This window comes from Papio anubis, chromosome 3 (genome assembly GCF_008728515.1).
Source record: "Papio anubis isolate 15944 chromosome 3, Panubis1.0, whole genome shotgun sequence".
In the NCBI taxonomy this organism is placed as follows: domain Eukaryota; kingdom Metazoa; phylum Chordata; class Mammalia; order Primates; family Cercopithecidae; genus Papio; species Papio anubis.
This window is the reverse complement of record NC_044978.1, coordinates 147721696-147735490: the sequence shown is the minus strand read 5'-3', so window position 1 is coordinate 147735490 and position 13795 is coordinate 147721696. Positions and strand designations below refer to the sequence as shown.

The following is a 13795-nucleotide window of genomic DNA, read 5'->3' as shown; positions in this document are numbered from 1 at the left end:
GTTTCCTCAGGGAAAATAAATGAAAGAAGTTCCAGGTTGACAAATAGCCAGGAAATAAAAAGGAACTTACAAGCTCCAGAGTCATTTTAAAAACATGATCGGAGTTCATGACACAGGCTGCTGTTACAGCATTCAGTCAGGGTACGTCACTTCCGCATCAATGTCGTGATTCAGAACAGTGGGTCTTTGTTGAAATCTGAGATTTCTTGGGTAAAAGTATATCATCAGGTTTGTATGAGGCTAGGTGTTACTTGTATTTCAAGCCTCAAAAGCAAATAACATTCAACTCATGTAAAATTTATTTTTTCTGATTGTAAGTCATAACAGTCAAAACCAAGCATATTAGGAAATTTTGGATGGTATTTAAGTTTCTGAGAAAGGAACAGCACAATGATTTGATAGGTAAGATTTAAGGATTACCCAGCTGTGAAGTTGCTGAGAGCTCAGCCTCATGTGTTATTTTAAAATTTGTAATAAAACACATCTATTTTTTAAATGGTATTGCTAAACTGAGGGTTCTACCATGAAATGACTAAATCCTGGTGACTTTAGGTCTAATCTTACATTCTTTGCATGTTCCAAATTAATTAAATGTGAATTAATTAATTAAAGCTAAATTAATTAAGCAAAGGTGAATTCATTAAATAATTAAAGGTGAATTCATTAACTAATTAAAGGTGAAAGTCTCATTTTGAATAATTTACTCAAGATTTACAAACCCTCATGCAGAATCGGTCTCACTCCTGCAGAAGCCAAGAATCACATTTACATCAGTGTCCTGCCCAGGAAAGACACCTTCCCCATGCTTTGTCCCCACTCCACTGTAGTTTCCTTGGGTTTCCCCTTCTGCCAGACAGACCATGGGCTCACCAGGGAAGAGAAAGAGAGATGCTCAGCCCCGAGGCTGCTGGACTCTAGCTCCTCAACTCCAGCTACTAGCCAAATGGTAGCATGGCCTGGCTTCTAGATCAACACCCAGTGCCCTCCCTGTACTCTCGGGTTGGCCTTCTTGAGTACAAATTTTAAAATAATCACTAGCGTGAGGAACTCATAAGATCACAAACTATAAGAAAATGAATTAGATGCAGAATCCAGTTTTAACTTGTTTAGGGGATTAGTCTTAGTAGATGGTGTGATGGCTAATATTGACTGTCGACTTGATTGGATTGAAGGATGCAAAGTATTGTTCCTGGGTGTGTCTGTGAGGGTGTTGTCAAAAGGGATTAACATTTGAGTCAGTGGAATGGGAAAGGGAGACCCACCCTTAATCTGGGAGGGCACCATCTAGTCAGTTGCCAGCATACCTAGAATAAAAGGAGGCAGAAGAACATGACAAAACTAGACTGGGCTAGCCTCCCAGCCTACATCTTTCTCCTGTGCTGGATGCTTCCTGCCCTCAAACATCGCTCTCCAAGTTCTTCAGCTTTCGGACTCGGACTGGCTTCCTTGCTCCTCAGCTTGCAGATGGTCTATTGTGGGACCTTGTAATTGTATGGGTAAATACTCCTTAATAAACTCCCATATATATTGCTTATTGTGTGAGTCAATACTCCTTAATAAATTCATATATATATGAGCTTATATATCCTTATAAACTTTTATATATATATAAAATATATCCTATTAGTTCTGCCCCTCTAGAGAACCCTGACTAATACAGATAAAATGAGATTTTTAAAAGTAGATGCTTTTCTAGGTCAAGAGCAACCAAATTTTGGCAATTTCACATGACTTGAGCTCTACTTAGGAATCCTTCAATTCTGGATTCTCTCTCTTCTTACCTGAGTTTAACCTATTCCTGCTCTTCCTGAGCTTCTCAGAATATGCCTTCAGATTCCTCCATCTATCCTTAAGCCAGCTGAGTTCCCACTAAGCTCTTCTAGCCAACATCCATTCCATAAACATTCATTGAGCACTGGTTCTGAAACAGGGAATGCTGCAGACACAAGGTCAGATGTATGTCTGTCTTAACCTTTGAGGAGTTCATAGTCTAGTGAGAAACAGAAACTTTAAACATGTACATAATTAGGTTAATGATAGAAATATGTCCAAAGCATGGAAGAGAATCAAGAAGCATCATGCTTATGGGAAAGAGTAAGGAAGATTTCAAAGAAGAGTCAATATGTGGATTGTGTCCTGAGACAACTGTAAGATTTCCTGAACAAACCCAAGTAGGGAAGGCATTACAGCAGGCGCAATGTGAAATCTGGGCTCTGGAGCCATGAAAGAACACTGAAAGTTCTGGGGAAGGGCCAGTAGCTCCATAGGGCCCAATGATAGGATGCAAGGAGGGGCTGGGTGTGGTGGCTCACACCTGTAATCCCAGCACTTTGGGAGTCCAAGACAGGAGGATCATTTGAGGCCAGAATTTCAATACTGCAGTGAGCTACGATCGAACCACTGCATTCCAGCCTGGGTGACAGAGCAAGAGCTAGTCTCTAACAATTAAAAATAAAGAAGATGCAAGGAGATAAAAGGAGATTGGTGTCAGATCTTAAAGGAGCATGACGTTCTCTCCCTGAATCATGTGTTTAAGCCACAGAATTTTTTTCTAACCAGAAAAATGACATGGTATTTATAAATTTGCAAAATTATAATTTTTTATATTTTATGCTTTTCTTCCTGTGACCTGCGAGACCAGAATGAAGAATCAAGCCAAATGAGTAGGATGTGTAGGCTTTAAAAACTATCTTTATTGTTTTTTTCTACTTATAAAAGAAATACAGATTCATTCTAAGTAATTCAAACATTATAGAAATATACAACATAGAAATCAAATGCTCCCTGTAATCCAACCTCCCAGACCCAAACCACTGTTACTACATCTGGTGTAGATTTCTTTATACTTTTATTTCAATGGCAAAAGCCACAATTAGTTTTGCACCAACCTAATAGTTTATAACATATTAATATGTTTTTTCCATACCAGTAAATATAGAGTTACCTCATTCTTTTTAGTGGCATGTAATATTGTATTACATGTATTTGTTGAATTAGACCTTATGTTGTGGACATGAGGATGTTTTCCATTTTCTTTCTTTCTTTCTTTCTTTCTTTTTTTTTTTTTTTTTTTTTGAGACAGAGTCTTGCTCTGTCTCCAGGCTAGAGTGCAGTGGCTCAATCTCGGCTCACTGCAACCTCCACCTCCTGGGTTCAAGCAATTCTCCTGCCCCAGTCTCCCAAGTAACTGGGACTATGGGTGTGTGCCACCATGCCCAGCTAATTTTTGTATTTTTAGTAGAAACGGGGTTTCACCATGTTGGCCAGGATGGTCTCCATCTCTTGACCTCGTGATCCACCCACCTTGGCCTCCCAAAGTGCTGGGATTACAAGCATGAGCCACTGTGCCAGGCCACATTTTTCATGATTATAAACAATCCTGGGATGAACACCTTTTTCCATAAGCCCTTATAAACTTGTGAAGGTGTTTCCATAGGATACATTCTTAGAAATCCTTCCGGAAACTGATATGAAGGGAATAACCATTTTTTATTTTAATGAATATTGCCAAACTGCCATCATAAAGGTTATATCAATTTACATCCCAACAGTGTGTGGTCCCCAACTTCCCTAGGGCTGTGGGATTTTATAGGCAGTCTGTTCTCATCAGAGAGACTGTAGAACCTCGAGACTCTTCATTTAACTCTGTGAATGTCTGCAGTTCATACATTTCTCTGGTGGCTGATATGTTAACAGTAATAGCAACTCGAAGGTTTGCCCAGAAAAGCCCACATTTACGCCTATCCTTGGGCCATTCCAAGTATGCTTTTTTTTCCAGGAGAGTTTTCAGTTTATGACATCTTGTGGGAATGCAGTAGAATGGAATGGGTTCCAGTAAGATAAGAATTATATGATCAGAATTTTCATGGAAGAGATTGTGGTGGGCAAAGTAGAATTCATAATGGCACCACTCATTCTGGACAAAGTTGGGAGACAAAACAAAGATGGACTTATAGCTTTTCTCAATGAAGCTTACAATATTTTCACTAATGCTCTTGCCAGGGTCAAAGTATCTTTCATAAAGGCAAATCAAGATAGAACCATCTTCTTTCTCTAGATTGGGGATCAATTCATTCTTCACCCACAGAGAATCATGTTCACTGTATGAAATAAATGCGTGGAATCGGACATTTCTCTTGAGTTGTTCTTGAGTTGTCTTCCTAACCCTGTGCCATGTTTGTGTGCATTGACCTAGCATCCTGAAATACCAGGGCAGATCAAAGTGGAGACAGCAGAAGGCCACAGCCAACCCCAGAACTAGCATGATAACCACAATGGTGACAATCAACAGAGCTGTGTTGCAAGATAATTCAGGGAGATGAACATCTTTTAACCGAGTGCCCCTTAGGTTTAAAGGGTATTCACAGGTGTAAGAATCTGACCATCCAACCATCATGACCTCTGAATATGTTTCAAGCTGAATGAAATTTTTTAATTCACAAGTACACCGGAATGGATTTCTTCCCGCATTTAGAGTCTTAACTCCCTGGCAGCTCTGAACAAAATCCAGAGATGGGCTGAGAATTAAGTTCATTTCAACGTTCAGAATTGAAAGTCTACTGAAATGACTGCACCCAGGGAGATCAGTTAGGAAATTAAAAGCAATATTTAGCTCTCGTAAGGCCATCAGATGAATAGTCTCTTTAGGTACAGTTTGGATTTGGTTATTATTTAGGTCAAGTATTTGAATACCTTTGGGCAAGCACCTGAAGACAGAATCAGACAATTTATTGTATGACAGATTCATGTTGACCACAGTTTCTGGCCATGAGCAATTTTCATCATTTTTATGTTGTAATAGATTTTGACTCAGATCCAAGTGTTCCAAGGGTGTGTTGTTAGCAAAGCAACTCACTAAAGAAAGTGTCTCCAGTTTATTGCTATTCAAAATGAGAGTTTTCAAGTGAGGCAGTTGCATAGTTCTTTTAAACAACTCATCTGTTAAGATATTATTGGCAAAATTTAAATATTGGAATTTTGTAGGATAATTAGGGAAAAGCATATGTGGCATTTGTGCATTTGATATTGTCAGGTTTTCTATGTCCATTTTGGTCAAAAGCAAATAGATGTTATCCTGTTGAATGTAAAACACTCTGAAATGTACATGCTCCAATTTTATAGTTCTCATTACAGTATTTGAGTAGTCAAATGAATTGTGGTCAAGATAAGCCTTACCACCAAAAGTCACATTTTGGATCTGAAAGTGTTCCACTGATGTATGCCAAACAAATTGTAAGATATGGAAAAGGTCATCCCAGAGTAAATCAACTTTATTAAGTAATAGAACTGATGTCTTAGCATTTTCTAAACTAATATTTTGTTGCATTTCATAACTTACAAATTGGCTTTTGCCATCTATATTTGTCATTTCTAATATTTTTGAAGTCTTGATTCCATCACGCAAAAGAACCCAGAAATTTGTGTCCATTGGTAAAACAATGTGCAGTTTTGTCGTGTTTAAGATGGGCAGGCTACCTTCTTCATAATGAGAAAGAGTTCTGAATCCTAAGAAGACAGTATTTAGATGTAGATGAGCAATTTTCTGGAAATCTGATTTTTGTATTTTTGCCCCACTCAAACCTAGGATTTCCAGGTGTGACATGTTGCCAGCTTCCTCACAGATAGGCATGGTGTCAAAGTCATTAAAAGAAAGATCTAAATACCTGAGACCTGCCAGTAAATACCAAGTTACGCTCTTCAGTCTGTTATTAGACAAATCTAAATATCTTAACTCCTTGTTGAATTCAAAGGTTTTGAGATTCAGATGTTGAATTCTGTTATGGCGTAGAATCAAAACTTTCAGTTTGGAGACAGAATGAAAATCTGAACTCTCGAGTTGAAAAAGGAGGTTATAGGATAAATCCAGTGTGGTTGTGGCTGGGGTCAAGTCTGCGGGAACCTTTCTTAGAGACATGTTGGAGCAGTTGGTCATCAGTTCCCTTTCTTCTGGCAGCTCTGGAGCCTCGCCCTCTACTGTCATAACAATACTACAAAATATGTAAATGTTTCTGATGAGTCTCATTGTATTTCCAAGGATTTTACCACTGATTTCCTCATATGAATGATGAAGATGAGCTCAAAACCCTAAAAAGACAGTATATAATGTTAGGTTTTTATTTGGTTAAATCCTGTAGGACTTTTATTTGTGAAAAAAAATGCCAACATCTGACTGTATTCATCAAGAGGTTGGAATAGGGTCCCAATCTGTATGTTGGGTCTTTGACTTGATCTCAGAGCATTGGCTGAGAAGTCTCCAAGCTGGCTACTGTGCCATATCTCCGTTGTTGAGGCAAGTCAGGATTCTCAGAGAGGAGAATCATAATGGCCCTTAGGTTTAAGAACCGCATTGTCAGGTCAGACTCAACACCCTCTCTCACATCTCCTTTTGATAGCCTGAAGATTTCAAGAAAATTGAAAGTAATTTGTTTTATTACCAGACACTGTGAACCTTTGACTTGATATCAAGGAGTTACCCCTCAATTTTTGTATTTGTGGATATAGAAAGTCCCTGGAGCTAATATTGGACTTTGAACACTTACCTATACAGATGGAAGTTTCAAAACAGGAAACAAATAGAATGATTCCTGTCCTTCTGCCTCTATATGTCTTCAGGTTAGTGGCAAAAGCAATCTGGATCACTGCCAAATAATAGTATTAATGTTGAGAAACAATTTCCAGGTGTGACATGTTGCCAGCTTCCTCACAGATAGGCATGGTGTCAAAGTCATTAAAAGAAAGATCTAAATGTCTGAGACCTGCCAGTGAATACCAAGCTACAATCTTCAGTCTGTTATTAGACAACTATAAATGCCTTAACTTCTTGTTGAATTCAAAGGTCTTGATATTCATCTGTTGAATTCTGCTATGGCATAGAATCAAAACTTCTGGATTAGATTTCAATGTGTCAAGACACATACTAATTGCTTCGTGTATATTATTTATTTATCACCATACTCTGTGAGGGAAGTACTATTACTCCTATTTGATAGACAAGGAAACTGAAGGATATAGAATTCTGAGGACTTTGGGAGACATGTTAAGCTTCATGTGGTTTGATTAGACATAGAACAGAGGTAGTTGGAATACTAAAATTTTACAATATTCATTATTCAAGATATTTATTAAGTACCTATTCTGCCTTTTCTAGGCACTGGGGAAGTAGCAGTGAAAAGAACAGATTTCTGTTTTTACACAGCTTACATTCTAGAGAGAGGGTAAGAAAAGAGAGATTGCAAACAACACAATACATTTATATGTTATGACTCACAATTCCACATGCCTGGGGAGGCCTCACAATCAGGGTGGAAGGCGAATGAGGAGTAAAGTAATGTCTTATGTGGCAGCAGGCAAGAGAGCGTGTGCAGGGAAACTCCCCTTTATAAAACCACAAGATCTCGTGAGACTTATTCACTATCATGAGAGCACGGGAAAGACCTGCCCCTATGATTCAATTACTTCCCACCAGGTCCCTCTCACAACATGTGGGAATCATGGGAGCTACAGTTTAAGATGAGATTTGGGTGGGGACCAATATCAGGCAGTGATATTGACTTGAAGGAAAAATAACTACGATAAGGGAAACAGAAAGAGACTGCGGAGTGATTTTTTTGTATAGAATTATCAAAAAAGGCCTCCCTGATAGTGACATTCATACAGAGATCTAAAGCGGGTGAAGAAGCAAGCCACTTGTTGTCTAGGGAAAGAGTATTTTGGAGAGAGAGAACAGCAAGTACAAATTTAAAGATCCTGATGTGCTTGGAAAATGTGAGGAAGGCCTGGAGTGGAGTTAGGGGAGGAAATCAGAGAAAAGGTCAGATCTTGTAAGAACTTGGCAATTTTCCTCTGACTGAAATAAGAAACCAGCAGAAGATTTAGAGTCCAGGAGTGGCAGGTTCTGGCATACATTTTAAAGATTCCTCTGTTTAAGGCAACCTACAGAATGGGAGAAAATTTGTGCAATCTATCCATGTGACAAAGGGCTAATACCCACAATCTACAAAGAACTTAAAAAAATTTACAAGAAAAAACAACCCCATCAAAAAGTGGGTGAAGGATATGAACAGACACTTCTCAAAAGACGACATTTATGTAGCCAACAAACATATGAAAAAAAGCTCATAATCACTGGTCATTAGAGAAATGCAAATCAAAACCACAATGAGATACCATCTCATGCCTGTTAGAACGGCGATCATTAAAAAGTCAGGAGACACGAGATGCTGGAGAGGGTGTGGAGAAATAGGAACACTTTTACACTGTTGGTGGGAATGTAAATTAGTTCAACCATTGTGGAAGACAGTGTGGCGATTCCTCAAGAATCTAGAACTAGAAATACCATTTGACCCAGCAATGCCATTACTGGGTATATACCCAAAGGATTATAAATCATTCTACAATAAAGACACATGCACACACATGTTTATTGCAGCACTATGCACAACAGCAAATACTTGGAACCAACCCAAATGCCCATCAATGATAGACTGGATAAAGAAAATATGGCACATATACACCATAGAATACTACACAGCCATAAAAAAGAATGAGTTCATGTCCTTCGCAGGGACATGGATGAATGTAGAAACCATCATTCTCAGCAAACTATCACAAGAACAGAAAACCAAATATCACATGTTCTCACTCATAATTAGGAGTTGAACAATGAGAACACATTGACACAGGGAGGGGAACATCACACACTGGGGCTTGTTGGGGGATGGGGGGGTAGGGGAGGAATAGCATTAGGAGAAATACCTAATGTAGATGACGGTTTGATGGGTGCAGCAAACCACCATGGCACGTGTATACCTATGTAACAAACTTGCACGTTCTGCACATGTACCCCAGAACTTAAAGTATACAAATAAATAAATAAATAAATAAATAAATAAATAAAAAGATTCATCTGTTTGTTGGGTAGAAATGACTGGGAGCCACAAGGCTGGCAGGGAAGACTCCTTGGGACACTATAGAGTAACTTGTGCCAGAGAGAATGTATCAGTGCAAGTGGAGAGAAGTGGTTAGATTCTAATTGCAAATTAGTAAACAATTTAACTACACATGTCCCCACCCCAGGCACTCTGAAGGTACCAAGGGCAGGTGATAAGTTAGTGTGGGAGTTTTTCTGCTTCCATTTGTATGTATCTGTTACACACTGATCCTCAACCTCCCTCAGACAGGTCACTCCCATAGACAAGCAGAGGGAGCAAAAGACATGCTCAACAGAAAGAGGATGGGGTAGAGAGACTTCTCTGTGCGTGTCATGCTCCCAGCATTCTGAGAGGCTGGATGGGAGGTGGGGGAGGCAGTGGGCACACCCACCCACAGGAATGCACACAAACATGGCGAGGTAACAAAGGTGGGGCAGAATCAAAACATACGGCCACTTAGAATGTTACCTCTCTCTCATCTGTATTTCTCTTCTCTAGAACCTTCCCAAGTCTGGTTTTTTCTTGAAGTAAAGAAATTCCAGAAAACCTCTGGAGAGCAGGGAGTTGGAGGGCCACTCCCAAGTTTTCCATTAGCGGCTGATACTAGTAAAGGAAAGAGAGCATCTTATCTCTAATCTTGGGAACACATACGATCATAGTTTCTTTGTGTGAACTCCCTTACATCGTAAAATTGGAGAATTCTTTTGTAAAAATATTAATTATCCACATTGATCATGTAATTTTTATATTTTGTAAACTTTTCTGGTAAGTGTTCTCAAACATCTTGGAGAAAAAGCAATAATTTTGGTAAGGTCACCATATTTAGATGATTTCTCAAAATACCAACTTTTCAGTCTGGGAGACACAGCGAGACTCCGTCTCAAAAAAAATAAAAAAAAAAACACCAACTTCTAAAAACATGGTCAAATGACTTAGATGCCTCTGGCCATATTTTTCTTTGCTAACATTTCAGTGACTCCCTACAGTGTAATACATACTAAAATATTATACTGCATTAATATGTAAATATAACACAGTATAATTATCAGAAAAAAAAGGTGAATATTCTATTTAATTAACTTAGTTCCTGCTGGATTTTTTAACTGTTATATATTTAAGAGTAAGTTTTCTACATCTACTTTTAAATATTTCTAATAGAAAATCAGTTTACAACTGTGGCCTGGAAGTGTAACTACTACTCAAATTATTGTGTTCATAGTATCTAATGTATAATGATAAACTTTATATTTTCTTTCAGTTTTCTTAAAACTATACATTAAATTTCAGAATATGTTGATGTCCATGCCACTAGAAGCAGAAAATAATTTTCCATGAATTCATGATCTCTTCGGAATGACCTCTTAGTAAATAAACTTTCGTTCATTTGTTTATCAACTGTCCCCTCTCCATTCATTCCCATGATAGCTGTCTGTCTTATTCACTTCTGTATCCTCAGCACATAGAATAGTGCTTGACACATGGTGCCAGCTCATTAACTACTTGTTGAATGCACATATGAATGAATGAATCCTTGTATGTATGAATGTCAACATTTTAATCCTTAGCACAACATGAGGCATAGTATGCTCTCATAAATATGTGTTGAATGAATGAATTTATGTTGTGAATTCCTGATATAGTGCAGGGCATGATGGTTAAAGAATGAGTTTGGTGGGCTGGGCGCAGTGGCTCAGGCCTGTAATCCCAGCACTTTGAGAGGCCAAGGCAGGTGGATCACGAAGTGAGGAGATCAAGACCATCCTGGCTAACATGGTGAAACCCTGTCTCTACTAAAAAAACACAAAAAAATTAGCTGGGCATGGTGGCACGCGCCTGTAGTCCCAGCTACTAGGGAGGCTGAGGCAGGAGAATCGCTTGAACCCAGGAGGTGGAGGAGGTTGCAGTGAGCTGAGATGCCACCACTGCACTCCAGCCTGGGCAACAGAGCAAGACTCAGTCTCAGAAAAAAAAAAGAATGAGTTTGGTTTTAGGGATTGATGGATCTGTGTTCAAGTCCAGTGTTAACCATTCATTAGCTATGTAACTTGGACCATTTATTTAATTTCTGAAAGGTTTAGTTTTATCATCTGTAAAATGGAGCCTGTGAAGAGGCGTAAGACAATGTATATAAATCACTTAGTACCATGCCTAGCATATCACACTTAATAAATAGTGGCAGTTATCAGGTCAAGACTTGGGAGAAGCGAGGAAGGCATAAATGTTAAGGGGATCCCAAGGAACTCAGGAATCAAGATAATGTTTACATGAAATATTTTTAAAAATGAAAATTAATGCCAAAATTGATGTTGAACAAAATATCGACATTTGTCATAAAGACAGGATCAGTATTACTGATTGTTTCTTTTGCCTCAGGCTCTATTATGGCTTGATAGGACCCTGGCAGTTATAATCATTAGGTTGACAAAGGTGCTTTTAATGTTATCATCTCATAGAGTGCTTAATTTGTAGCAACTGACTTTAAGCTTCTAGGTCTTACAGCCATGGCCCCTTAAGAATGCAGCAGAATCTAACCAAGTTGCTTTAGCTGGAACTCTCTGGGCTGAGAAGTCAGAGTTTCTCTTACCCACTTTTTCCTCCTGCCCAATACTACAGTCTTATCTGGGACTGTAATGGGAGAAGAATGAACTCTTTTTTAACTTCTCTTAATATAATAATAATAATAATAAAGGTCCTATCTCTCAGGCAATACTTACGCATTATGACGTTTTATAAAAACAACATTTATATAGAGACAGGGTCTCACTATGTTGCCAAGGCTGGTCTTAAACTCCTGGCCTCCAGCAATCTTCCCACCTCAGCCTCCCAAAGGGGTGGGATTAGAGGTGTGAGCCACTGTGCCTGGCCTCATTAAAGCAATTTTAAAAGTAGGACGTAAACATTTTTTTTTTGAGATGGAGTCTCACTCTGTTGCCCAGGCTGGAGTAAAGTGGCGTGATCTCAGCTCACTGCAAGCTCCACCTCCCAGGTTCAAGCGATTCTCCTGCCCCAGCCTCCTGAGTAGCTGGGATTACAGGCACCTGCCATCACACCCGGCTAATTTTTGTATTTGTAGTAGAGATGGGGTTTCATCATGTTGGTGATGTATTCTATCAACAGTATATATATGTTAATATCATACCCCTACTACTATGTTAAAAGCAGGTAAAAAAAAAAACAGGGAATGACCTTCCTTAATACATCTTTAATACCTTATCATTTAAAAGCCCAAGTCAAAAGACAAATGACAACTAGCGTTTTACCAAAGAATATTTAATCATCTAATTTCTCTTTTCCCAATGATATAAAGAAATAGAAAAGAGATTAAGAACCTATTGAATGTTGAATGATCTTTGCAACATAAGTGTAAGAATGACTTCTTTTTAGTATTTCCTATGTATCTGACATGGAGCTAAGTGTTTTCTGTCCATTATCTTGTTTAATCCCTCAACAACTCAACAAAATGGCGGCCATTATTATTCATATTTTACAGATGGAGGAGCTAAAGCCCAGAGGTAAAGTAACTTGCCCAAGACGGCCAATTGAAGAAGCAGAGATTTGAACCCAGACCTGTTTGTTTCCTTCTGGATGGTAGCTAAACCCAACTGGAAGGCACCTCAAACCTTGAAATGAGGTAGCTTAGGATGTAATCACATCCTAAGGACCAAATCACGGAGGCTGAATCCATTGATCTGACCACCTGCCATGGCGGCCACTTCCTCCTTTCTCACCCCATGCCCCTCTCTCTGAAGCTTCATGCGGCTGCTGTGGGACACTCTGCTAGGTGCCACAAAGTTCAAGAGACTTTGCCTACACGTGTATATATTCTTAGGAAAGTTATAAGTTCACAAGAATTGAAATAAAACTCGAAGTGCATGCTATTCCTAATTAATAGCTCAATGTAGGTGGTCTGGGAGAAAGCTCATTAAGAAATCAAATGCTCACAGGTTGTTAACCATCCTCTTCTTCACAGCAACCACATATGGCTCTCTTTGTCCACTTCTGAAGGAAAGGGAATAAGAACTGCAATGTACAAGATCCATCAGATCTGCCCCTACCTTTAAACAGGTAACACAAATGCAGAACTTTTCAACGGGGTAAAGGAGCAACAAATATGCCTTAAATAGCCAAAGGTTTCACCCAGCAGAGGTGAACATACACCATGGGGAAACAAGAGCTAGAGAAAACTTGCCACAATGCATGGGACCGTTCAATCTGAATAGAAGGGCTGACCAGGTTTGATCCGCAATCAGTGAAAAGAAACCCACGATCTCAAGTATCTGCAACAAATTCCTCAGATCAGTAGCCCCAAGGTCACTAATCATTAATCTAGACAAAACAGTAAATACTAAAAATCTAAATAACCCTACCTCCCTCCCCTCAATATTAGCTCGAATTATCTCCTCTTTAGAAAAGACCCATGCAGCCCTTATATCTTTTTAACGAGAGTTACAACAAACAAAGCTAAGGTTCTTACCCCGGGGCTTGCACGGTCTCAGCAGAGCTGCAGGTGTGTGGATGACTCGTTGACACGGTCAGAATTGGCTGCAGGAGCGAATTGAATCAAGTTTTTCTGTAACGCTTAAACCTCATCCGCCCTCTTCTGCATGCTAGTGGTATGGCATGTTATATATATTCGTTATAATCTTAGCACTTCTTAAAATTTTGGTAAAATACACAAAACAGAAAAGTTACCAGGTTCACTATCTTTCCATTTTTATTTTTTACTTTTTTTTTTTTTTTTTTTTTGAGATATGGTCTCACTTTGTTACCCAGGCTGGAGTGCAGTGGCGTGATCACTGCTCACTGCAGCCTTGACCTCCTGCGCTCAATCCATCCTCCTCAGCTGCACAAATGGCTGGAACTAC

General features: G+C 39.0%; 1 protein-coding gene across 6 annotated transcripts; it reads right to left on the bottom strand.

The window, feature by feature from the left end:
* Window positions 1-2673: 2673 nt before the first annotated feature.
* On the bottom strand, window positions 2674-13650 carry TLR10 (toll like receptor 10). 6 transcript variants are annotated; one of them, XM_021938353.2, is made up of 3 exons: window positions 13405-13650; window positions 12873-12929; window positions 2674-6084 (listed from the first exon to the last, which is right to left on the bottom strand). In XM_021938353.2, the coding sequence occupies exon 3, from the start codon at window positions 6020-6022 to the stop codon at window positions 3587-3589; it is 2436 nt and encodes an 811-aa protein (XP_021794045.2). In that variant the 5' UTR covers window positions 6023-6084; window positions 12873-12929; window positions 13405-13650; the 3' UTR covers window positions 2674-3586. The 6 variants fall into 6 exon arrangements, 5 of the variants coding, with proteins under 5 accessions (XP_021794045.2, XP_021794044.2, XP_009204932.2 ...); XM_021938352.2 differs by lacking the exon at window positions 12873-12929 and adding an exon at window positions 6540-6638; XM_009206668.4 differs by lacking the exons at window positions 12873-12929; window positions 13405-13650 and adding exons at window positions 6540-6638; window positions 9399-10691.
* Window positions 13651-13795: the final 145 nt, after the last annotated feature.

Bases quoted from the DNA above. Each gene is read 5' to 3' on its own strand.
- TLR10 (XM_021938353.2), bottom strand. From the start codon at position 6,022: ATGAGACTCATCAGAAACATTTACATATTTTGTAGTATTGTTATGACA.